Below are 24902 nucleotides of genomic sequence, written 5' to 3' on the forward strand. Positions count from 1 at the left end.
GGGCATCAGAGCAATGGGCTTCCCCGCTGAGAGCCGCCCTGAACACGCTTGAAATCGCCTAAAGTTGCCTATTTTTGTTGGCATCACGCCCCTTTAAGAGTGTTTGCAAATACAGAGCGATAGATATTTCCTAACCGAAGGGTCTCCTGAGAAGGAACAGAGTCCTGCTGGGCACACTGTGAACGCCCCCCGAGTCCCCACCGACCTGCCGCCTCAGCTGGGAGCCCCCAGGCTCCGGGAACGCACCCCCTCCCCGCTACCAAAGACCATGCTTCTGGGGCGGCCACGTGTGTCCTCCACCCTTTCACATCCTCCACCACCTCTGATGACTCTGGAGCCAAATGTTCTCTTCCCATTCGCTGCCTTTCCAGGGTCTGGATGGAGTGTTTTTGTCACTGTTGTGTGTTGTCGTTTCGAGACGTTTTTGGTTTGGGGGATTTCGAAGAACACCCTTCTCTGCTAGCCCCTCTTTATTTTGTATCTAAATACATGTTCACATGCTCTTTAAGTGGCTTCAGGCTTGGCATCCATCTCGAACACATCTATAATGGATCAGGAGGCAAAATCTGTTTCTGATTATCACAGACAAATCAAGCCCCCCCCTGAGCTGGAGAAGAAGATAGGAGCTCTGGTAAGGGTCCGGGACACAAAAGGACTTCTGGGTCCTCCTGCCCACAGAGGAAGCATTTCAGCCCCAGGGGCTGACATTACTGCCTGATGCCTCTGCTTATAAACTTCCCAGCCACCCACTCTGGAGAGTTTACGGGTGGGGACTCCACAACTAGTGTTCTCTAGAAATCCTGGCGAGTTTGAAAGCGGAAGAAAGGGGGTAGGGAGAGGCCCAGGAGCTCCCTCTCCCCGCAGAAAGGCAAAGCCCCTACGCAGAGAACACGGCTGCGGGAAGATGGAAAACATTTTATTGTTTAAAGAGCAACAGAGGGTTGCCGGACACGGGCAATTTAAAATTAAAGACAACTCCAGTCACAGCCGTTCGCGTGTTCTTTCGAAAGCAGAATCATCCCTGCCAGAAGCGTGGCCTTCCACTCAGGGACCCAGATGTCTCCTCAATTATTAAAGCTTTAATAGGTGGCCACCCACCTGCCCTGGACGGCAAGCCTCTTCTACGACATATTTTCTTAGGAAAAAAAAAAAGTTCTGCCCTCCGTCCACAGAGCATCCAGTAAACGCTTTAGGGAAGGTGAGTAGTATCTTGTCACTGAGGTAAAGGACTCAATTATAAAACCTTCACAAGGATTCTCAAGGCACACCTACCTACTGTGACGGCGACGTAACGCAAAACCGAAAGACAGGCTAAAACGTGGCCCCCTACACACCCTTTCCTACCCGCCTCTCACCTCTGCAGAACACAGAGGGGAGAGAGGAAGCAAGGAAGGGGGCGCCCTGGGACCCGGACGCTCCTCTGCCATGAAGCAGCGTCCTTTCCTCCTGAGAGACGGGCCGGCCACACACGCGCTGCTTGATCCCATCGGCGAGAATCGCGGCTCGGAAGCCCGCACTAATTTTAGGATGGGATTCACTCTGCAGCCGGGGTGGGTGGCGGGGAGGCAGGCATTCTCCAGGCCTCTGCCTTGTCTCAGTGCAAAATGAACACCCTGCGGGATGGCCCCTCGGAGGAGCAGAAAGGCTTGCAGAGAGAAACTTCCAGACTCCTGCAATCTGGGAATCCTTGGGAAACACGGGGCTGGCCTCCAGGCTGCTTTCCAGCCTCTCGAAGCCCCTTTGTGAGCGTTTCCGCCTAAGCGCTCCCTCTGACCGCGAGACCAAACACACCTCGTCTGAAACGAACCCCAGGGACCCCAAGGAAAGACACGAGACCCCAAGGTCACCAAGGAAGGGACACCCACGAAGACTGCAACCGAGCCTCATCTCCCGGCTTTGATCTCAGAGGAAATAAAGCCAGAGCAGTCCGAGCAGGGACAAGCTGCCAATGCTGATGTCCCCTGTCAGCCACTTCAACCTGGTTCCACGGAACATCCGAACTGAAGACACGTTTCAGATTGTGTTTTATCTCCACCAGGATCCTCCACCTCCGTCCCGGGCATCCTTTGTCTGCTCCCGGCCCTGATTTCTCCCCGAGTTACCCCACGGAGCAGGTCTGTTGCTGGGCAGCTCTGGCAGTTTTCAGTCAACCTGACTGCTTTACTCCAGAAGGTCCTTTTTACACAAAAGGCCTCACTGAGGAAGAACGGCTCACCTTTGATTTGCTCACCTCTCACATGTAAAGATGGCTCGAGGCCTCTGCTGAGCACGGCTGCACTCGGGAAAGCCTGACATGCAGTCTGTTGGGGAACAAGGCTTTTTCAAGCGTTCTCTGGAAGGCGTGATCCTAGCTCAGGTTCTGCTGGAAGGGAGAGCTAAGTGGAATGGGCTGGAGCAGAATCAGCCCAGGAGAACCCAGCCAGAGAGGGAGCAGCAACGCCGGTTTGCTGGGAGGCACTGGGAGAGAGAATCAGAGGCAAAGATACACTCGCTGAAACACCCTATGTGTTCCTGTAGCATTTATGATCATCGTCCTCCAATAATGGATGCCGTAATGAGTTGTTTAATGGATATGTTCCCTGCCAGATGCAAACGCAGGGACTGTACCCCACTCCCCAGCTTTGGTCTGACTCGGGGTCGGAGCTCCAGTCACTTGCTGTGCGGTGAGCCAATCAGTCTTTCACCCCATCCGCCTCTGCGTGGTGAACTCCAGACCGGAAGGAACAATTTGCCCCGCCCCGCGAGAGCCAGGCTGCCTAACTGCTCCCACACTTCCTTCGACTTGGAGGATCTCTCCTCTCGAGATGCAGCTCCCGGAGGCCTCCTCTGATAGGCCCGCCCTGCCCTGCCCTCTCCTCCTCTGTGCCCCTCCTGTGCATGGTCCAGACGAGCACGGCCACTGCCCCTACCCTAGCACCCTGCCTGGTTTATATACCTGCTTCCCTCCAGCCTGGGAGCTGGGAGGGCAGGGCCAGTGCCTGAGTCTGAGTCGCTACAGGGCCCGAGAGCACCCTAAGAGACTATGTTTGTCCAATACATGGCCTGGGCTGTGCTCATTGGCAGAGACCCCCTTTTTCCCCTCCCACAAGATGCTTTCTGCCACACTCCCTCTTCCCATCCTCCCTTCAAGGGAATAACAGTAATAGTATACCAACACCTCCTAAGGCTTTTCCGCCTACAACACCTAATCAGGCCCGCCCCCGAAAAGGAAGTCAGGCTGCAGCGGGTGGGAGCCGGCTGGCCACAAGATGCCGCGTCCACCGCTCCCCGGGGCAGGTGGCCGAAGAGGGCCGGCCCCGCCCCCACTTCAGACATTCCTCCTGCACACACCAGGCATGAGAAACAGGTGCTGGTGCCTGTTTTTCGCCAAGAGGGGAGGACAGTGGGAGAGGAAGCAATCAAAAGACAGACCCTTTGTCTGCCCAACACACGACATTCTGAAATCGCTGATGGCCTTTGACCAGCCCTGCCTCAGTCAAGCAAGGCCTCTGAATTTCAGAGAGTACCAGACGTGGGCTTCCAAAAACTAATGTGAGGCTCCACATCACTGGGCGACTGGCCCTCCTTTTCTCCCTCTTCCCTCCTGCTGCGGCTGAGATGTCACACACGGGGAGGATGCGGTCCCCACACCCGTGAAGCTGTCCGGTGCCCGGGAACACAGGTGGGCCCACCCCACAGCTTCCTCTGCCCTGCAGGGTACACAAGGCAGCCGGGGCCCACGCCCTGGGCAGTGGCGGATCACAGCCCGGGTATGTCGTCATCTAAGCTCCGGACCAGGCATGTCAGGCAGACGTCGCCTCCTTGACCGCAAATCTCCCTCTGCAGGAGGCTCTGTCCAAATCAGAACGTCAATCCGTGCAGCGCGGGTGTCTTCTGGAGGTGGCCACACCTTGGCGAATGTCTCGGGCACCTTCAGTCGGACCTCTGCAGAGCTGTTCACAGTCAAAGCAGCTCACACTTATCAAAGTGCCAACCACGCCCCAGACACCATGCTGAGCCCTTCCTGAACACCCTCAGGCAATCCTAGCAACACCCCTGCAAGGGAAATACTACTCTTACATTATCCCACTTTACAGATGGGGAAACTGAGGGCCAGCAAAGTTAAGTGAACTTCCCAAAGTCCCACAGCTAGGAAGTTATTAGGCCAGAAAGAAAACTCGAAGACTGCCCGCCTCCTAAGCCTAGTCTCTGAAACCCTAAGCGCAGCTGGTTCCCACCACATACCCCGCCCCCCATCTTTCCTCAGTCTACAGATGAGGCAACGGAGGCACAGGGCTGGCAAGGCAACTAGCCCAAGGTCAAGTTCAGCTACTCAGCACCGAGCTAAGAACGAGAAGCCAGGCCTCTCCCGCTGCGCCTGGAACATTCACATCCATGGTCAGCGGCCCTCCCTCCTGTCCCCTCCACGCCCGGCAAAAGGAAAACCAACCCAAACGCACAGGCCAAAGAAGAAAGGTCCCTAATGCGATCCAGCCTGAAGCGAGCAGCGCACTGGCTGTCTCGGGCTCCTGTCCCCTAACTGGACAGTGGGGCTGGCTGGCCCTCTCTGTCCTTGTCCTTTCTGCCACCCTCCCCAACAAGACTGAGTAAGCACTGGTAAGGCTTGGAAGCAAGAACCTAGAGCCTCAGCACAAAACGAAGCATCTGCCTGTGACCTGGCACTAACAGGGGCACCTGCCTCAGAGCAATTCAAGCATCACCCAATTTGGAAACTAAGGAAATGAGTCGTGCCTCTTTCAGGACCTTCCCTTACAGAGAAGGAAACCGAGGCAAAGAGCAGCGGCGGCAAACCGGTCCCAGCCCCACGATGCTGGGGACGGGGAGAGAGGCCAGACAGAGGCAGACGTTCCTCCGGACCCAGACACCCAGCTCTCGTCATGTTCCTCCCTGAAGGCCCAGGAGAATCTGTTGCATTTCTTTAAGAGACAGGCCCTCATCCCTTTCTCTCTTTCTCTCTCTCTCTCTCTCTCTCTCTCTCTCTCTCTTTATTCCCTTGGCTTTTAAACCCAGAAATTTTCACCAAAAGCAGGCACGTGCAAAAAGAAGCCACCTTTGTCACGACATGAAGCTCCCTCATCAAGCCACTGAGGTCTGAACTGGTTCCTAATTAATATGAACCCTCCAAATCAGAGTCATGCTCAGAAAACCTTGGATGAAGAGACACAGGGCGGGAGAGGAGTCTCCAATTTTCTTCTTACTTCATCTGGAAAATTAAGAGCACCGCTGATTTGAACAAGAAATCATCAAGGAAAGCAATCACAACTCCACACGGCCCGTAGCGCGATGGACTTGGATGTATAACCTGCCACTCTCGTGCCCTGAAATTAAAATGACTGTGGCAAGAACAGCAGGGATGGCCTGGGTTTGTCCCTCTTCCTTCATCCTCAGCAAACATAAAAACCCCAACGGAAGAGTCTGGAGGAGATCAGGCTAGAGATCTTCCTTGGCTGTCACGATAAACCAGGAGAAAACTGGTCGAAGACTCCACACCTCAGTCCACCAGATGCAGGCGTCCCCCAAGGCTCTTTACCTACAGGGTAATGACGGGTGCAGCAAACACAGAGCACTGGAGGGAGAGGGGTGTCTGGAGACCCTCCACTCCAGACCCAACATTTATTTGCTGTTTCTGCATTAATTACAATAAACTGCTTCATAGCCTGGCAATCACTTAATGGAGCAGCAACTATGGCTTTTTCCCTATAATTAGTCAATGTAATCTACTCCTAGTTCCCTCCTCCAGGCCCCCCCTTTCCACCCTCTACATGCTAACACTCACACACACCCCATTCCCCCAGCCCAGGATCCACTTAAAATCATAATCTTGCTCTCCGTTTCCAGCAACTCCTGGCCGGCGGATTCCTCCTGACAGATATGAAGTGGAGGGGACGAATTTGGAAATGAGCAAAGAGAGGAGGACAGGCAAACTGCAGATGCCCTAAGATGCTGGGGGCTCTCCCATCCCCCGCAGAAGATTTGAGGGTCAGGGACCCAGCAGGCGATAGCAGGGACCCATGGGCATTTCCTGGAGCACTGCCAAACGGACTCCCATTCACATGACTGAACCCACGGGCTTGTGGATCAAAACCTAATATTTCACGTCCCCAAGTAAAAGTTCTGTGAAAAGGTCACACACCCCCATCCCAAGGTTCTCCCTCCCTCCCACCCGGCCTCATTCACAGCTGGGAGCCCGTCTTTCCCTGAAGTTATTCCTTCCTCCTAAGCATGCCCCAAACCTCTTCAACCACCCAGCCAGCGCTTCCAGGGACCACCGAGGGTCAGAGGAACAAGCCCACCTTCAAAGACTTGCTGACACCATCTAAGCTTCCAGACAAAGTAAAAGTACTGCCTTACGCTTGAAAATCCGGGGAGATTGCGGCTGCCAGCATCCCTTCCTTAAGATCTCCTTCTCTCCACTCAGCGCGCTAAGGACTTATCAGCTGACTTTTATTCTCATCTCCAGCAAGAAAAGAACACTTTGCATCTCCCTCAGTTTCAAGATACAAAAGAAAGAAAAAAAAAAATTCCCTGGTCATGAGGAAGAAATTAACATGTTCTGAGTGTCAACCACACACCAGGTGCCTTATCTACAGTGTCTCATTTCAGACCCACAACTCAATCATCCAGTTTTTTAGGTGCAGAATTGAAGCTCAGAAAAGTGTGGACACCTTTCTAAGGTCACAGAGTTAGTGCAGCGAGATTCAGACTAGGTCCCTGTGAGCCCAAAGGCCGTGCTCCTGTCAAAGCACGAGCCTCGTGTGTTACAGCACACGCGCTAGTCTGGACCCAAATCACATGCAATTCCACTCAAGTCGTATATATTCATATACGAACACAATCCGCGTGTGTGTGTCCATATGCTCTTTTGTAGTTCTCGAATATTACATTTAAAAAAATAGGAAGGCAGAAGACTGCTGCCCTTAAAACAATTGTCCAACTACCAAGGCAGTCATTTTGCCAAACCTGACATAAGATGTCACCCTTCCTGACAACACGGGAACTCACATATCACAGCGCTGTGTGCCAGACACTGTCCTTAACACTTTAAATGTTAAGTCATGTAATCCTCACAACAACCCCACGAAGGCAACACTATCTCCATTTTACAGATGACAAAACTAAGGCACAGAATATTTAGATAACTTGCTCAAGATCACACAGCTGCTAAGGAGCAAAGCAAGGATTCAAACTCAGCCTAGTTCCAGAGCCCATGCTCGTAAACACTAAGCCATACCACCTCGAGAGAAAGGAATAAAAATAACAAAGTCCGTGATTCAGTGCACGGTGGGGCATGGAGTGAGATCAGGCCTCCATTTGGAGCTTTCCTCCCCATATTTTCAGCCCCAAACCTGTATGACCCCAACTCATTCCCAAGCTGGTCTCACGATTTCTCTAACATGCATAATTGTTCTATTCAAACTCTCCTGTCAGTACCTAAGACAAGAGCCCAGAGGGCCTGAGGAGCCGGTCTCTAGGCAGCTTTTAAAGCCCCTGCACAGGGGGAGATGTTTGAGGATGTTTGAGTTCAAACCCCCAAAGCACTTCCTGACACTTGGGGGGTTTTGTCTAGATAGCCCTGAAAAATGGTCATTTCCCATAAGCACAATCAGTCCTTCTCCAGGGATGCCCGGGGGGTCTGATCATTCTCACTCCATCATCTCTTACAGCTTAGGGAAGAACTCAGGTGACTGTTTCCACAGTACCTTCTGCTTAATCCACTGGGGTCATGCTGAAGAGGGGCAGTGAGGAGAACTAACGCTGTGAATGCACAGGCTTTGAGCAAACAGGATGATGTGGCGATAAAGGCAATCACAACATGCTAACGTGGCAGCGAGCCAAACGCGAGCTGCCCAGGCAGGACTTGTGCTCAAAAGCACTTTGATAGAATTCTTTCAGCAAGTACAGCAGAAAAATTCATAATGAGGTTCCCCCTCCCCACTGCGTCAGTCAGGTTCTCCAGTTGTGTGGATCCAGTGAAAAATCACTTTTAACAAGGATATGGGACACGTACGGACGTTAACCCGAACATCGTGTACTGCAGGGAAAAACAATGATCAAATCCGTGGCTTTTTACTTTCAAAGTGATTTAAGTAAGGTATTCTGCCATAATCAGCTTTACCACCCCTATTAGCACAGGAAAACAAGTTCTGAACCTGGCTCCCTAGTGAAAAACGCAAAATTTGTATAATTAAAATTATACTTGTGAAATTCAAACACACTTTAATTTCCTAAGGGTCCCCTAATCAAGTCAGAAGTTCTTACTAAAACCAATTATCTGCTTTGAAAACAGAAGAGGAAACAGATACATGTAGCAGTCTTGTGGAGATTCACAGCCCAATCTTTTCCTAGGTTCAAGCATCCTAATTTGATCCTTTTTCCCCAGGTGAAAGAGACAATGAACCTACTGACTGGCTTTTATTAAGTGTTATGTGTGTAAGTTTAACCATTTTTGTTTGCCTTTAGCTACAAAAATGACATATTCGAGAGATATTCCAGAGGGAACTGAGTTGAAAGGAAAAAAACCGAAAAACAAAAACAGGCATGTGCCAATAAATACACACTGTATTTCCACCCACCCACCCCACTCCAGGTCTCATGTAGATTTTTTTTCTTAAAGAGCTCAGAGCAGATTTTCAAACACTTGCCCATTACTCTTCAGAAGGCTCATGCCAACACCAGGATGAGGAATCAGAGAGAGATTCCAGCCTCATTTCTGGAAGTGCCTGACAACCGGGTCAGGTACGCCCTCCCAAGGTCCTATCCAGGAAGGCAGCAAGACGCAGCCTTCCCACCTCCTTACCAGGTAATCTACCTGAAATGTTGCAGCTTTTCTTGAGTAACTGGAAATTCTTGCACAAGAGCAACATGGAAATACTCTCTAAGGCACTAAAATATTTAAGAAGCAGTTGTTGCAATGTTCCATCTATACCATCAATATGAAATGTTATCAGGCTAGGGCTTTAAAAAAAAAAAAAAAGCCATTGGCCAACAGGCCTTCTCTTCCTGCCTCCCTGGAATCCATCTCAGAGATGAGGATACTGACTTCTCACACTCTTGGCCCTGGTGCCCCAAGGCGGCCTCACCAGCCACCCACCCAGGCCCCAGCAGATGCTCAGAAGGTAAAACAAAATGCCTCCCGGTTGAAAACTTGACTTTTCAGTAAGTGGGAATACAGCCCTCGCCACACACGGCCTCTCGAGGGTGGAGAATACTGCAGCCACATGAGCAGGATTTGGTGTTACAACTTTCACTGGAAGACAGGAAACTCGAGTGCGTCGTGCACACACACACGTGTGCAGGAGGAGACACGCTCAGCAGAGGGCAAGTCCTGGGAACCGCTCCACCTCGCTGGACGGTTGCCCCCCTCCCACCGGAGCCGTCACCTCATTAATGTCACTCAGCATCGCATTTTGCTACACTAGGTCTTTCTGCACTCTGTTCCCGCAGGCAGCCCGAAGCCGGCTGCCATTGTAAACTTCTGCTCCTTGGGAAACTATCAAAAGCTTGAACTGGAGAAAAGGAAAAAAAAAACTTTCCGAGGGCCTCTCTGCTCACATTTTCCCCTCCCCCAGTTTCTTCTCTTTGGTGCTTTATTCAAAATCACTACACACACAAACCATACTCTGAAAGTCACTTACAACAGGCCGGCTTTAAAAAGAAAAAAAAAAAGAAAGCTAGCGATTGCAGGGGCCTGTCTATTTGCAATTGCCCAAAGAGAATAATTCATTTCGGTGGAGGATACAGATGAAGCCCTGCATACATTCCCACACCGTTTTCTGCCCTTCAGAACAATAGAAATGTAAAAACCCAGACGAAGGAAGGGCCGGGGTGGCATGAACAGACTCTCTTGACCCCCAAGGAATTTATTCTCCTGGATCTTCTAAAGCACTCCGTCCCCAGAATGCATCATCAAGACCATTTTATTAGATTTTTCTAAACCCTTGAAATTGTCACATAATTGAAACAGAAACAGCAATTTAGAGCTCTGAATGGATTTCTTAAAAAGAAGACTCTGGGCTGGCCCAAGATCCCCTCCTTGGCCGCTGTTGTCCCTAACCTAAATTTAAGGCCCTTACGTACAAAACCCTATTTATCTTTAAAATCCTCCCCTGCCATAAAAGTTACACGTTCCCCTAATGCCTTAGATTTCAGGACATTTGGGTGAAACTCATCCCAGACAACAGGCTAAAAAAAGAATCCATTAGCATTAACTTGCCTGTCACAGCCAGTGACAAATAAATGAATGTGATGCTTTCAGATCAGTCATTGGTGGAACCACCCTCAGGCAGATAAAGACCAGGACTGGGAGACAGAAGGCTCACAGGGACACCTCTCACACAGCGGTGTCTTGGCTGTCCCCAGGCTGCTCCTCAGGACTCCACTTTCAGGAACAGCAAAAACAGGCATCAGATGCAGAAAAGGAAATGCATTCCCAATGCCCATGGAGTATCCCCAAGATAAAGGATGCTCCCTTCGAGAGCCAGGACCCCAGGAGGAGACCGAGCCACTGACACAGAATTTCCCAAATCTCAACGTGCCGTTCTATCCATCACCCCTAGAAAGGGCCAACAGTACCAATCAACCCATGAGCTACTAGGTAAGGGCCTGTTACAATCTGGGCAGTGCCGTCTCTGGGGACAGTAACAGATGCCTACACTGGACCCTCTACGTGCAGATATCACCCTAGGCCCTTCATATGTGTTAACCTACTTAATTCCCTGAACAATTCTAGGATGTAGGAAATATTAAAATCCTCATTTTACAGATGAAGAAACGCAGGCACAAAACCATTAAGTGATTTGTCTAAAACTCTGTAGCTAGTAAGTGGCATTTAACTGTGCTAAACAGGTTCTTAAAAAATAGGCAGTAGAAACTAACTTGAAACTTCCTGACCAGAGGAGAACAAATGCTACTCCTCAGCCTGAGCGTTTTATAACAGTCAGGCAAAGCGCAAGAACCTAAAATCTACCCACTCGGGTTGGATGCAGTGGGGCTGAGTGGTTAAGCGGGCAAAGGGACTTGGGATTCAGACAGACTTCAGACCAAAGGCCAAGCCTGACCCTTACTAGTTCTGTGGCCCTAGGAAAGCTTCTTATTCCCCTCGGACTCAGTTTCCCCATCTGTCAAATGGAGAGAATACCAACTACTGCCAAGGACTGTTGTAAGGACTAAATTAAAGATTAAGCAGATAGAGGCTTATATGGTTCCTTGAACATATACTCAAACACAATATGTGACAGTCATTATTCTGAGTTTAAGACTTTTCTTTTTGATTATTCAAATAAAATAAAGAAGTACCCTCCCTAAGAATAACTTCCCAGAGAGTTGGGAGCTTGATGCTATCTACCCTTGAAGGAGAGGGTGAAAAGGGACACCTTGCTGTATTTGGGAGCCAAATACTGTCCCAACTGGACCAACCATCCTCAGCTGCTACTACAATGTACTACGGGGGGCTCGGGCCCAAGACCCCACCTGTTCACACCTCTCACACCGCACGGAAGGCAGAGGTCATGATTCCAAAACCTCACGTCCCGCACACTAGGCAGCCACTCACCCAAGGTGACCCCAAGCAGACACTACCTATGAAATCACAGGTCAGGATGCTCTGAGCCACAGAGCAGCCGTTGGTGTCATACAATCTGTGATTTCCAAACCTCAATGTCTACACACGGTAAGGTCAAGGTCACAAGTACAAAACTTTGGAATTCTGTCTATATCACGGTCCCTTGTTAAGGAGGCAAAAAGGAGAGGAGGGGAGAAGGCGGAAACAGGAGAATGATAGAGCTCCCGGTAGCTGCCACACGCCCCACACATCAGGGGTGGTATCTGCCCAGAACATCACTCCTAAGAAAGGGTCGAAAGAACGCAGTATGAATTATGCTTAAGGCACAAGTCCAGGGCGGGAAGTTCTCCATGAAACGGCACAGCCACAGTCCTAACAGGGACCCAGCTTCTACATTGGTCCAAAAGAGCTCAGCACATGGTACGGAGCAGCTCCATGGTCCTGCACACACACAACAGGTTCCCCAGCGCCTGCCCCACAAAGCACAGCCGCATCTGCTTGGCCTGGCATTCAAGGCCTTCCACGAGCTGGCCCAGCCTGCCAAGGAGGCCCCATCCTAGAGCTCCCGGCAGCACACACCCTTTCCTGCAGCTGCAGGTCCCGACCTCCTGACCTCCTGGCCCCCAGTAGGAAGAACTGCATTCCTGCCATTCTCCCTCCCTACCTGTTCTTCAGAATCTGGGGCAAAAACCACCTCCCCCAAGGGGCTATCTTCACTCCTCCTTCGAAATGCTGTTCTGACCTCTCTTACCGTGCTTATTGCATCCTCTCCTGTAGCACGGGCAGGACCCCCTCCCTCCAACCTAGAGGTAAGACCCCTGAAGATAAGCGCCGTGTCTCCTTTGTCATCCTGCATTCATTCTATCTAAATGGAGGTCACAGTGTGCAAAAGAGCACGACTAAAAGCTGAGGGTTATTTTTTAATTAGTAAAATATGCTTGTGCCTTTATTGCCCAGTAGAGGCAATAAGGCATGAACCTAAGGAACTATAAAACCCAGAACAAAGCCCCTAACACAGAGGTTGGTCCCCGGTGCTGGGCAGAGACTGAGAAATAATTACTGAACACTGAATGTGGCATCTGAATGTATTAAAGACATGGCCAGTGCCCACCCCCGTCACTCTTACCCTGCTGAGGTTCTCACACCGGCCAGTGTGTTGTATACTTTGCTCACCGCTTCTCTGCCCCATCAGAGTGAAAGCCCCACGAGGGCAGGGCCTTTGTCTTATTCTCCACACCATCCCCAGAACCATACACAAGTGTCTGGCACATGGCAGGTGCTCAGTAACGTTTGGTGAATAAACGAATGAATGAGTGAGTGCCCTGCACAATACCTAATGGATGTATCAGTACAGTTTTTGCTAATTTATTATTGTTGGAAGGGCCATAACCAAAGAAAAGGTGAAGTGCTGTGAAAATCCAGAGAAAGAAGTATTACGTCCAAGAAGCAGGGACAGCTTCGTGGAAAAGGTAACGCCTAACTCGGGCTTTGGAAGAGGGGTCTGTTTTGTACAGTAGAGAGAAGGAAAGGCAGTGCAGGTGGGGACCCACAAAAGGGCAGCTCTTCAGAGAAGGCGGAACACTCAGGTTCTAAGCAGCAAAAGGTTAGATGAGTTGGGGAAGAGGTTGGAAGGAGACCCCCATACAGATCTTGAAGGACCTCGCCTCCCAGGCTAAGTTTAAAGTTTGTTCGGTGGGCATTGGGAAGCCAAGGAGGGTTCCCTAAATCCCCTCGAAAGTGGGTGCACACATAGACAGTGAGCAAGTACAAACAATGAAAGGAGCTCTTAGTAAATGAACACACCAGATCAAACAAGAGGGCAGAAATGAGGAGCCCCATCTCTGTTTTGTGTTCTCGGGGCTCTTGGCCAGAGAACGTTCGGGGTTTAAAAATACAAAATAGGACAAAAAGAATGGATGCAGTCTCAAGAGGCACCCAGGAGGGTCAGCTGATTCCTCAGAGCATTCCTCCTTCTCCTTCCCCGGAGGGGCATAGGGGTCTCACCTGTCCGCCAAAAACACCCGACATAGAACACAGGCCCTCCAGCATCCGCGTGGACTGACCTTAACACTGAAACGAAAGCATGTGAGGAGAGACAAAAATCCAGGGAAAGGACATTTGTAGGAGAAGGTGCCCTCCACCACCACCCCCGAGCGGACACCTGCTGCTACCCAGAATGAAGGAAGCAGCCACGCTCCCCCAAAAGAAAGAAGCTAAGCCACTAATCCCCCGAGGCCCTCGTTGCTGCGGACGAGGGCTGCAGACACCCCACCACATCCCTGCTGGCGACAGAAACCCACCGGCAGGTCGGTTAACTGTGGCTGCCCAGATGACAGCTGCACATCACCCACGATCTGCAAGACACTAAGAGGACCCGACCCACAGCAGCAGCGGAGGCCAGATGTCGAAAACTCACCCCTCGCCCTTGAGAAGCTGCCAAGAAACTGCTCCCCCGGAACAGGACATGGGCGCGTGAAACACCCAGGCTGCACTGAACCCATCTGGAGAGCCTTCCAGGGGGCAGGAAAACCCGGCTTCTAGCTCAACCTTGCCACAACTTAGCTATGTGGCCTGTGGCAATCGACATAACTCCCCTGAGCGTCAACTGCCTCCCCTGTGAAAAAGGCAGGCTGGATTCCACGCACTCATTTAACAAACAGTTACCAAATGCCAACCATCAGCAGCCCCCTGCCGTCAGGGGGCTTACATTCCAATGAAGAATTTTCTTAGGGCATTTGCACCATCGTAATTTTTTTTATTCTACAAAAATAAGTCTATAATAATAGTATCAGCAGACCTTTGCCGGGTGCTACTTGGTGCCAGGCTCCCGGCAAAGACTTCTGCATTCCTCTTGAAAACAGCTCCAGGGACTTCCCTGGTGGTCCAGTGGCTAAGACTCTGCACTCCCAAAGCAGGGGGCCCGGGTTCGAGCCCTGGTCAGGGAACTAGATCCCACATGCCTGCCGCAACTAAGAAGCCCACATGCCGCAACTAAACATGCTGCAACGATGATCCCGCGTGCCGCAATTGAGACCCAGCACAGCCTAACTAACTAAATAAATATTTTTGAAAAAAGAAAACAGCTCCATGTGGGGTGCTCCACGATCCCAGTTTTAAAGGGGGAGGAAACTGAGGCTCGGCGGGCCCGAGGTGATTTGCCCAGGGTCACCCGGCCGTGACCAAAGGCAACTGGAGATAGGTTGAACAAATGAGATCTCTCTTGATAAACAGATAAGGTTCTGGCCTCGAAAAATGAACGAGGAAAATGGTAATCAGGGGAGTGGGGAATGCTTTATTATACATGAGGATAATTAGGGCAGATGGTGAGTTACGCCCAGACTCACTCTTGCCCCAAGATGCTAGGCTGTCTCTTGGTTTCTCCACACAAGAAAAAGAACCCAAAAGCATGAGCAAAATTCTTCCAGGTAGCCAACACTTCTGCCCAAAAAGACCGACAAAAGGATATGACATGATTGATCCCAATCGTCCCCGTTTCTCCAACGGCTCCAAATTAAGTCATCTTTTTAGAGTAGCAAGACCGCTTTAATCTTTAAAGATAGAGGGGAGGGAAACTCTTACATATTTTACCAGATGAAGTCACCATCCGGAGAAATAGAAAGGTACAGAACAGACCTATCTTCTTCTGACCAAAATGTACTTCACTAATTAACGGCCACTAGTCTCCAAAGAGCTTCCCCTCGACTAGTTAATAATGCCCATTACACTTCACTTGAGATGTGAACATTTCTGTCGCAAAGAGGGAGAGATGAACTGCAGGATTCAAAACCCTTCCTTGAGTTGCTCATTAAAATTCTCGTCAAAACAGATTTTTATTTATGTGATACATTAAAGAATATTATGACAGTCCTAATATGAAATCTGTTCTTCGCTGCCGCGGGTTTTCTTTTGTATTCAGTTACAGTTTCTTTCCACCAGTCTTGTTTTAACACCTCCATGGAATATTTCTCCGGCAAGTGTTAGCACGGAGGGAGGGCCAGAGAGCAGGGAAATGAATCTTAACTGAGAGACACGTTGACGCATCACTGACAAGCTCTTCACCCAGTCCCGGAGGAGAGGCACAGCTCACCTTGCCACTAAGACCCTAACGCAAACGCACACAAGTTTTACTGGAGACAAACAATAAATAAACAAGGCTTGAGTTAACGTTCGACTCTCCTGCCAGCTGGGTTTTGGCCTCCAACACTCCCTTCAGTCTGAAATCCCCCTGGTCGGACTCAAATTCTATCGGAAAATAACCGTTGACAAGGAAGACGCTCTCTCCACACCCTGCCCCAGTTCCCAACCACCACACCCCGTCCTCAACCCCAGAACCCTCTGAAAGATGCTCTGAGGGCTCGGATGTTGAGACACACCAGTGTCCCACAATGGTATGACATCACAAGGGTTGGGCGAATCACCCAACCGTGGAACTTCGAGGTCCGGAGGTGCCGGCTGTGGTTCCGTTCCGCACAGCCTGGTGACCGCTCAGAGCCACTCCACCTGCATACCTCTCAGGGCCCCCGCAGGACAAATGCCGGGAGAGGGCCCAGTTCTGGGGCCAGGTTACACCACTTCTCAACCCAGCTCTGCCTTGGTTTCCTCATTCAGAAAATGGAGATAATACTAGCACCCACCTCACAGGGCAGAGGTGAAGACGGAGGGGGTGAATACACATCATGTCCCTACCACAGTGCCTGGCACACAAACTCAATTAACATTGTCATTATTACTAGACTTCTCACAGGATTAGTGTGAGGGCCTCCCAAAAATAACAAGAAAAACATTAGGTAACTAAACCAGAATGGAAAAGAATACGAAAAAGAATACATATATATGTACACACACACACATGTACAACTGAATCACTTTGCTGTACACCAGAAACTAATGCAGCACTGTAACTCAACTGTACTTCAATAAAAGAAATTAAAAAAACTAAAACAGCAGATCCCACATATGGTATTACCATAGGCTAGCTCTTTTTTTAGGCACTTTATCTTTCTTAATTTATTTACTTCTCGCCAAAACTCAATGAGAAACTGAGATGTGAGGAAGTTAAATGATTTGCCCAAATTCACAGTTAACAAGTGGCACAGCTGGGATCCAAACACAGGCCGTTAAGCTTGAAAACAACAACAACGGTGATTAAACCAACAATAATGATGCTGGTGAGGATGAGGATGATAAGTCTCAAGGCCCCGACCCTGTGCCGGGCTCTTTTACTCTTCACGACCCCCTTCTGAGGGCGTTACTGTCATCACTCCCATTTTACAGATGAGCAGACTGAGGGTAGATGATTTCTCAGTGTTGCAGGACCTGGGATTCAGATGGAGATAGTGGATAGGAAAGCTCCTTGTAAAGTAATGTGAGTCATAAAAAGTAAAGTATGGTTATGAAATTCCTAGAATTCCATGGAAAGATGTCCTTCCCCAATTGGTTTGATGTTAGCTCACATCCAAAGGTCTGATAACTCACCTAAGCCAACCCAGACTCCAGGGGTCGGGGTGGGGGTGGGGGCACACTTTGACAAGTTTGAGAAATATTGCCTCGTTTTTAAGTTCAATGCATCCGTGAAAAGACAAATGCCAGAGTTTATTAAAATAAAATATTGTCCTCCTGGTTTTAAAAGAAATGGGGGGTTGGGGAGGAGCAGCAAAGGAGAGGAGAAAACAGGTCAAACCCATGGTTTGACCAAGTCAGGGATTTTTCCAGTTTCCCTCTAGGGTAATCTGATCCGAGTTCTCGGTGATCAAATGACTAACCTGGAAATTTGAAGATTCACATTTATGGAAGAAACAGCCATTCTTCCAATCTGAGGAAACACTGCTAATCCTGGAAGCCTTCTGAAATGTCAAGGATCACACACAGTTTGGAAAGCAACCTTTAAACACTTAATATGGTCCCAAAGTTTGTGCTCAGTACAGAAATAATCTAACCTCTTTGGTTCATTAATTCCTATTATTTGCTTAAGATTTAGGGAAAAAAATGCCTAAAGAAAATATTTCACTATTTTTGTTTAGAGATTTGTGTTTCCTTCTAAAGAGGGAAGGGGAAGGGGAAGGGAGGGGAAGGGAAGACATGGAAGAAAAAGGGGGGAGAGGGCTTCCCTGGTGGCGCAGTGGTTGAGAGTCCGCCTGCCGATGCAGGGAATGCGGGTTCGTGCCCCGGTCCGGGAAGATCCCACATGCCGTGGAGCGGCTGGGCCCGTGAGCCATCGCCGCTGAGCCTGCGCATCCGGAGCCTGTGCTCCACAACGGGAGAGGCCACAGCAGTGAGAGGCCCGTGTACCGCAAAAAAAAAAAAAAAAGGAAGAAAAAAGAGGGGGGAGAGAGAGAGGGAAGAGAGGGAAGGAGGGAGGGAAGGAGGGAGGGAAGGAGGGAGGGAGGAAGGAAGGAGGGAATCGCATGGCAGGCTCCAACCTGAAATTCTCAAAACACCATCCACAACAGCCAACTATTTCTTCATTAATGTACAGAAGCATTCCTTCCTTTGCAGCTAAAAGGTTCCACTTCTGGGAGACCATGCTTCAAGAAATAAACTGAATTTGCTAAAACCACAGCACTATCCCTTTATGACTTACAGTCAAACGCTCCACCTTTTCCCCTTTCCCTTAAAAGAGTGCCAAGACCACAAGATGCAGAAAGAGTATTTCTTCCGATATTACCCGGGGAAGAAAAAAGTATAATTAAAAAGTGCAAATGTAGTGGGGAAGCCATAGGCCCTTTAAATTTCACCTTAAGCTTTATGCAGCTGTGATATTGTGGCCACACCTGGCAAGCTCAGTGAAAATTATGTTAACTACACACTTGGGAAAAGGTGAAGGCCTATCTCAAGCCTTTCAGCAAGCCTTGTAGTACCACTCCTACAAAGGGACAACGTTTCCAGCACTTCTCCGCCCAGGCACCAGCACCTGCACCAATGAGTAGCACTGCGGGCTTCAAGTGTGCCCAGATTTACCCAACCTACCTGAAACCAATACATCCAAACACTTCCTGTCAGATTGAGGGCCTCATGGGTCTACAGAGTTGTTTTTCCAAGAAAGGACAAGCTGTTTACTTAAACTCTGCCCCCCTCCATAAACTCTAAGTTGTAAGACCTCAGAAGAGTACCCTCCAACAAAGAATCACGAGGAAATGTCCGACTTTTCCTGATATGATCTCAGCGATGCTTAAAAAACAAATAGAACACTTGCATAAATATTGCAACAGATGGAGCTATGTCCTCCCAGGAAGGATCGGGCTGCCCCTGCCCCCAGCGGGATGCTCAGAACCCACCTGGGGACAGCTGACTTGCAGACGCACGGTTATTTCACAGAGCGCCCGCCCTGGCCTCTCCACAGCCAGGTGCCGATACCCTGAAGAAACGGTGTGCACCAGGTTTCAACGCTTCCTTGTCACTGCTCTGCTGGAAACTTGAAATCCTTGGCAACCACCTCGGAGTGCTAAAATCCTATTACTGATTCTCCTACTTACCTTGGGTTGCGCTCGACGAGGAAATGCAACTTTGGGGTCAATCTGGGGAAAAAATGCAAAAGCAGGAGTCAGCTGCATGACTCTGAGGGGAGAAAAACAATTCTGACTAATCACCTAGTTATTAATCACTCATTTCTCAGGCTTTTAACCCAGCTTTTAGTAACTTCTCAGGCAACTTAAAAGCTTCCTTAAAGTTTGATCTAAACTGCAACGGTCTCTCCCAAAATGTAACAAACGTAGTGCGCCTTTCTGAAACATCCCACCATGAATTTCAATGTGTAATGCTGTAATACACCAGATCTCATGTGTTCTTATTTAGGCAAGGGCTTTGCTTGCATTAGGGCTTCATGCATCTAATTTGCAATGCACGGCTGGGAGAAAAGATGAGAACATCATCACTGAAAAAAAAATCATAACCTGAAATTTACATGGAAGACCCTTCCAGCAGCGCGTAACTGGATGGTAGTTCTCCTCCTCAATGATAACTAAACAGCACAGGTGGGGAGGGGATTCCAAAAATTGTTTAAGTCAACAACGTCCAAAAAACTCCCCATCAACATGCAACACCATGCTCTGCTTGAATTAATTCACTCATCTTGGCAAAAGTAAAATTACCTAAGATGAATCAAAAGGATAGTTTGTTCTGTAGTTATACCTCATAAGAAAGCAGGTGTCAAAAAAACTACAGAGCCTGAGTGGGTTCTTAACAATAATAATAATAAATTTAAATAAATGGAAATATCGGAGATAAATGCACCTGGATTTTCAAAATCACAGGGGGTAAAAATCTATGAGCAACCTAAACCCATATTAGAAAAGTAAGGCCGCTATGGGGAGAGGATAAAAACAAACAAAAAAAATTACTGAAAAAAAGCGGTCAGAATCCAGTGCAACACTTTAGGATATTCCCCCTACCCCAGCCCCAGTCTGAAAGGAAAAACCACCAGTACACCAGATCAGACATCCGCAGATCTGAATCAGGGACTGGCTTTAAAACTCTGAACAATTCCCACAGAAGCATTTGAGTCTAATAGGCTGATTTGAGGGGGGAAAAGTTGTTGGACAGAAAATATGGGTAAGAAAAGAATGAAAAAATATTCCCATTGTTAGTTTTCATTAGATTTCTAAATGTCACAAATCTCTGGGTAAAATTCAACACAGAGTGTGGCATGAATACAGCTACAAGTTATTTATTTATCCGCTTTGGCTTTCATATTAAAATTTTCCCCTTTTAAAATGTAAATCTCAACCTTGTTTTCAGTTCTGCCATGGGGGGCGGGGGCGGGGAGAGTAATGCTTTGGGAAAAAGCACAGAGGAGGGGGAAAGTCACACCAGAGCTAACTCTGTTCCCAGACTTAACAGCCCCTAGGACCTAACCAGTAAGACATAAAGATTTACCACTTTTACTAAGGTAGTTTAAAGACCTCATAAAAGTCTGCAGCATGTTTTCCACCTTTAAACATCACCTGAGAAATGAGAGATTACTTTGCAAAAACTAAAACAGACAAAAATCTCTGATCTAGGAAACTACCCTTTCATGGAGATTAACATTACCACAGCTACAGGTATATTCAGCACAGACTAGGAGCTGTCGACAGGAGAAATACAACAGGTGTGGATTTTCCATTCTGCTGACCAAACGTAAGACAGATATGTCTTTTCATAAACACTCTCCCAAAGTTATTATTTTTTTTTTTAGCTGATTAGCACACAACTGTAATAATAAGTCACCTTGTTTGTGGGGTAAAAGGTGAGGAACATGTCAGAGGTGAGGGAAAGGCCAGGAGCCAGAGGAGAGCAGGGAGAAGTAAAGAAAGCAGGGCGCTAAAAAATTCTATATAATCTAAAGTTACAAAACTCGAAGCCAATTCAGAACTCCTGTATAGGGTATTGCGGTAACAGCGTGTTATACCACAATGAGAGATCTTCCGTGGGCCAAGTGTACATACACACTGAGATCTTAAAAAGAGAGGACGGGTCAAGAGAAGTAAGGCAAATCCCAACCTTTTGTACATCCCTGTCAACTGTTTTTTAAAAACGAACGAAAAAGAAAACTACCGAAAATGAAACATTAGTTAGTTAAGTACAACTCTACTTACTGTAGCTACAAATCCTCTAGGAAAAGACTAGGGTACTATTTTGGATGTGAATGGCCGTTACCTAAACAAAGCTTTTAAGGTAACAGTAAACAAGATCCTCGTTTCCATGTCAATAAACCAACCGCTTCTGCCTCCGGCACTGAACGTTGAAACAAAGTCAAAAGCTAGGTTATACTAAATAATAGTGACCACAACATGTCTACAAACAATTAGTGAGGGAAAACTGCAGGCGCTGCATCTGATACTGAGGGAGATGACCCACCAGACACCATAGAAATCAAATACTATAATACTTCTCCCACCCGGGGTGGACACAGGGGTGAATAATAAATTCCCGAATTTGCCTTGAAATATCTTTCCTCTTTAATTTTACTAGCTTTTTGAACCGTCTAGCCAAGAAGTCAAAGAGATAAAAATTCTTCAGACATCCGTTATCACCCTGCAAACGACTGGGCCCTGAAATTAAATGATCTGAAAGTGCAAAAAGGCCGGGCCACAAGCTAGGACAAGTTCAGTGCAATTAATAAAACAACTTAAAGTGTGGGCCTTTTTTTTGGGGGGGGGCGGGGGTAGGAGGCGTGCACCTGACCTCTGATCAGAGAAAAAGAGTAAATTTGCAAAATCAATTCAAGGGTACCAAAGGTGGCCAGGTTCTTGTCTTCTCTGCCATTCAGTGTTAAAGCCAAAAGGGGCAAGAGAAGATCACTTGTTCCGCTCCTTTATTTTACAGAAGAGGAAACTGAGGCCTAGAGGCAGGGAAGAACTTGCCCAAGCGCACGGGCAGCTGGGCCTAGAGCAAGATTCCCCACCCCCACCCCTACGCCGGCCCCCATCCCACTCACCCACCACAGAGAGGTGAAGTCCCCAGCAGCCCAGCACTGTATCCCAAAGTCATCTCCGGGCCCCTGCCTTAAGGCGGATGAATAAAAACCGTGGGGAAATTCTAGTAGACAAGGCAGGCAGGAGAGCCACAATAAAATGCTATGAACTCCGCTTCCTCTCCCCCATTAGGTGTATTATTATACACTGATACTTTCTTCCCTTCCTCTTCTGACCTTAGAGACTTTTATCCCCTCAACAATGAACTTTAAAACCTTCTAATGCTGTAAAAGTACCCACACTCAAAGGATCTGAAAAAGAAAAGAAAAAACAAACAAACAAAACCAAAACCACTTTGAAACCCAAGACCTTATCAGCCTTAGATTTCACACCATCTGGAGTCACCCACTGGATGCCCAGCTTGGATCTGGGAGGTATCCTCCCCTTCTCAAACCACATTCCAAATCCGAAGTGCCCAAGAGGAACCTGTTGCCTGGACCGTGATTAGCGCCCCCTCACCTCCTCCCGTCCCCACTCCCCCTCGGCCCCCAGTCCCCCTTGGCCATGAAGCAAGCTGTGCCTTCTAAGAGCCGATTCCCACAGCCACAGTTGGTAACACGGGCTGGGCTCGGCTGACAAAGAAAAGTTGCCTCTGATCGGTGGTGGAGTTTCTTCGCAGGGTCCTTTGGCCCGGAAGATAGCCTCTCCCCAAGCCAACCCCTCCCCCAAGCCTAGGGCTGGCAGCGTCTGGGGCTGCAGTGGGATAGGCTCTAAAAAGAAAAGCCCAAATCCAGCCTTTGCGGCAAACTTTAGGACCGACTTGCAACCTCTGCTTCCAAGTACCCAGTTCTCAGCACAGAAGCAAAAGAAGACACTGTCTCTTTAAATTGGGCTGTCAATGCCCAGATCGGTCCTGAAAAGGGGCAAACAACAACAACAAGGAAAAGCAACCTACCGTCTTGGAATCTAACTCGTGGTGGGGCTGACCTAATACTTTATCTACACTTGCTGGGTCTGCGAACGTGACGAAACCGAAGCCTCTGAAATGAGACAAAGAGGGAGAAAAACAAACAAGAAAATGTGACACCATCGAGAGCAACAAGGAGCGAGCCCTAATGCAGAACGGAGAGCAAAGGTGCCCCCGCTCACCCCCACTCCCCACCCTCCCCACCCCCTCCTGCCTACAGACCTCGGCCTCGCAAGGAAACGCACCAAGGTTAATGGGGGAAGTGGAACGGGGGCAGGGCGGGTGGAGGTAACTTGGAGAACGCGGGTGTCTCCACTCTTTCGCCACCTCAGTTTCTCTCCTCCTCCTCCCCTTCCCTTTCTTTAACGCTTTGTTTTATTCCGAAGAAACCCAGGCACTGAGAGGAGATCCAACCAGCTTTCTCAAGGGGCTTAAGAGTTCGGGGAGTTGGGAGTGCGGGGGAAGCACACATTAAAAAAAAAAAAAAAAAAAAAAAAAAAAAAAAACAACTATGTGGAAAGTGAATGAAGCTGAATGTCATTTGAAACAGGAGAAAAAGAAGCGACGGGAAAATGACTTAAAGCGGAGACGTGGGCATCTGTGTATCCAGAATTCAGCCCCAATTAACAATAACCTTTGGGGTTAATGGTGGAGGGGGGAGGATGGAGCGACGTTCGAAACCAGCCACATGCCTGAGCCCCATTCTAAATCCGCTTAGCTACTTCCGAAGACACCTCCAAAAATAACACTTAAACTTTGTTCTAAAATAAAGACAAAATCCAGAAGGGAATGCTTTACCTGGAGCGTTTCGTGGTGGGATCTCTCATGACCATACATTCTCTAATTTCTCCAAATTTGCTAAAATAGTCTCTAAGGCTATCTGTAGAGAGAGAAAGAGAGAGATTGGGGGCGGGGGGGAGAAGGTGTGGAAAAAAAAAAGCAATGCAAATTTTGATCAAGGACAAAAACCAAAAGTAGTTTTCTGTTGTTATTCTGGGTTTTTTTTTTTTTTTTTTGCACACGCGGGGGAAATTCGGCAACAGAGGTCGCGTAGAGGGCTCGGAAAGGATTTGCTATTTAAAAAAATAACCTTGCACAGGAGAAGTGGGGAGCCAATGGCGGGGGGGGGGCTCCTACACCGGGATAACAAAGAGCGATAAAGAAGCCAAGAAGGGGGGGACCCAGGCGTCCCCCCCTCCCTCCCTTACCTGGTGAGGTCTGCCAGCTCAGTCCACCGATAAACATTTTACTAGAGGGAGAAAACATAACAGAAGTGAGCACCGATGTCAGATCGGCCATTTTGACGTGTAACTTACAAAAGCTAAAAGGAAAGCGGGGAGTGGGGGGAGCGAGCGAGCGAGAGCCCGGAGGTGGGGTGGGGGAGAAGGTGACGGCGAAATGCAATCCAAAGGTGTGTAACTTCCACGGGGGGGGGGGGGGCGCGCGGGAGGGGGGGGCGCGGGAGATGCCCGGCTCCGCGCACCGCCGTCCCCGCCGCTGCAAGGAGAGCTAGCCCGAGGCGGCGCGGTGGGCAGCGGCTGGAAACTTACCCGGGGTCGTGCTGGGAGTCGTTGGCGCTGCCCGAGGTGCCTTGGCTCCCATTTGCCTCCATATCTGAGCCCCCCCGCCCCCCCACCCCCAAAAAACCGAGCCCCACAGCGATCGGAGCGGAGCGGCGGCCGGCTCCGAGCCCCGAGATCTCCCGCTCCCTCCTCCCCCTCCTCCTCCCCCCCGCCCGGGCTCCTCCGAATCTCTCTAAGAGCGGCGGAGCCGGGGCAGCGGCGAGAGCCGTCACACGTGGGCTCGGCTTGGCTCAGCCCCGCTGCTCGCACACCCCCCGTCCCCGCCCCCCCGGCCCATCCCCACCTCTCCCCCTCCTCCTCCCCACCCCCATGCCCTCCTCCTCCTCCCCCTCCTCCGCGGCGCACGTGGGGCGGAGTTCTAGAACGTCGTGTAACCAATGCCGGTGACGTCACGCACCCCG

General features: G+C 49.3%; 1 protein-coding gene across 3 annotated transcripts in view; it reads right to left on the bottom strand.

Moving 5' to 3' along the window:
- MSI2 (musashi RNA binding protein 2) overlaps positions 1-24530 on the bottom strand; it is a gene marked incomplete at both ends in the record, with an annotated part of 392858 nt that extends 368328 nt beyond the window's left edge. For all 3 annotated transcript variants that reach the window (XM_079724998.1, XM_079724999.1, XM_079725000.1), the window contains 5 exons: positions 19033-19074; positions 22907-22991; positions 23717-23798; positions 24127-24167; positions 24469-24530. In XM_079724998.1, coding sequence (XP_079581124.1) covers positions 19033-19074; positions 22907-22991; positions 23717-23798; positions 24127-24167; positions 24469-24530 — 312 coding nt within the window. The remainder of the gene's footprint in view (positions 1-19032; positions 19075-22906; positions 22992-23716; positions 23799-24126; positions 24168-24468) is intronic.
- Between the last annotated feature and the right edge of the window lie 372 nt (positions 24531-24902).

The sequence above is a fragment of the Hyperoodon ampullatus genome (genome assembly GCF_949752795.1).
Source record: "Hyperoodon ampullatus genome assembly, chromosome: 19".
Lineage (NCBI taxonomy): Eukaryota > Metazoa > Chordata > Mammalia > Artiodactyla > Ziphiidae > Hyperoodon > Hyperoodon ampullatus.